Genomic DNA, 1,380 nt, shown 5'->3' on the forward strand with positions numbered 1-1,380 from the left:
TGTGGAGGGAGGTCCACCAGAGGGTGAGAGATAACCACGGTCTGGACCAAGAGCTGGGTGGAGAACTGAATCAGGTAAGACCTGATTTTTCTGATGTTGTATAGAACATATAGAACTGAAGTTTACTTTTAAGATGATTCCTAACTTCAGCTCATGATTTCCTCTCTACTGAAAATCATTCAAGGTTTTCAAACACCACAGACACCACAGTGATGAAATCAGAGCATCAGTAAAATCCAGAAGGCACCTGTGTTTTCATATTTAAGATCTTCAACAATGACACCTGATCACAGGGTTTGTTGGTGAAAGTTCCTCATACCTGGTTTCCAGTAGCATGTTAATTAATGCTGACAGACTGAAAGTGAAAACAAACTGAAGTGATACGGATCATTCCAGAGGGCTGACTCACTTTATCTTTCCATCATATAAGATGAGTAAGATATAAGAGTCATATAAGGTTGATGTGCAGTGTTTCACTGACCTCCGTATCACTTGTAAAGTGACAAGACGGGCTGGCTAGACCAGGAGCTAGCTGGTTAGCATGCTAACTTCAGAAAAGAAAAGACATGATGGAAATAGAAGCAAAAAACAAGAGGATTGCTTTCCACCTCTGGAAACAGCTGTTGGTGAATAAAGGAATGAAGTTTGATGCTGAACTCACAACATTTCTTCTAGACTGGTCAGTAAACAACTGTTTATGCTAACATTAGCTATGTAGCAATAGCAATACATATCACCTGTGTTTTTAATCCAGTTATGTTTCAACATGTTGGTCAGATACAGGTTTTTACTTACTAATGTCACAGCAGCAGTGTAAGAACAATATTTGCTGAGCCTGCAAAGACAGGATCACGTATAAAAGGAAAGAGCTTTACCTTGAGCTTAGGACAGGGGTACTGGAAGAGGTGGACCTTACAGAAGTCATCAGCCACAGCCACGACCCTCTCACTGTGAGAGCGACACAGGGCGTTGATGTCTGTGCCATCAGAGCCCTCCAACCACACACCTGGAACACCACGGCAACACAGTCACCATCATGATGTGAAAATAACATACACAACTCAGAAAAGCTGCACTCTGTTTTCCTCACCCATGACGTGGAAGCCCAGCACACAGGTGTAGGAGGCCCACTCTCTGTCTTTGCTATCAAAGCGGTTCCTCAGCAGTTTACAGCCTGACGCGATGTCCCCTGAGGAAACACAGCCACAGTCAGAGCAGTAAATCGCCAACACTGTCTGAGGATTCAACTGCAACAAGCTGCATGTTCACTCACAGTAAAGGATCTCATAGTCTCCAGAATTAGACATGATGTACTTCCCGTCTTTGGACCAATCCAGGTGAGTTATGAAGCTGGAGTGACCCTGATTGGACAGATAAACA

At 43.4% G+C, this 1,380-nt stretch overlaps 1 protein-coding gene across 1 annotated transcript; it reads right to left on the reverse strand.

The window, feature by feature from the left end:
• Nucleotides 1-6: 6 nt before the first annotated feature.
• Nucleotides 7-1,366, reverse strand: LOC111648868 (echinoderm microtubule-associated protein-like 3). Its single transcript, XM_023398610.2, has 3 exons — nucleotides 1,274-1,366; nucleotides 1,091-1,189; nucleotides 7-1,006 (listed from the first exon to the last, which is right to left on the reverse strand). Exons 1-3 carry the CDS (start codon nucleotides 1,305-1,307, stop codon nucleotides 801-803), a joined length of 339 nt encoding a protein of 112 aa, XP_023254378.1. The 5' UTR covers nucleotides 1,308-1,366; the 3' UTR covers nucleotides 7-800.
• Between the last annotated feature and the right edge of the window lie 14 nt (nucleotides 1,367-1,380).

This window comes from Seriola lalandi, unplaced genomic scaffold, assembly GCF_002814215.2.
Source record: "Seriola lalandi dorsalis isolate HSWRI2012SDOR001 ecotype SW California unplaced genomic scaffold, Sedor1 jcf7180001963938, whole genome shotgun sequence".
NCBI classification, from domain to species: domain Eukaryota; kingdom Metazoa; phylum Chordata; class Actinopteri; order Carangiformes; family Carangidae; genus Seriola; species Seriola lalandi.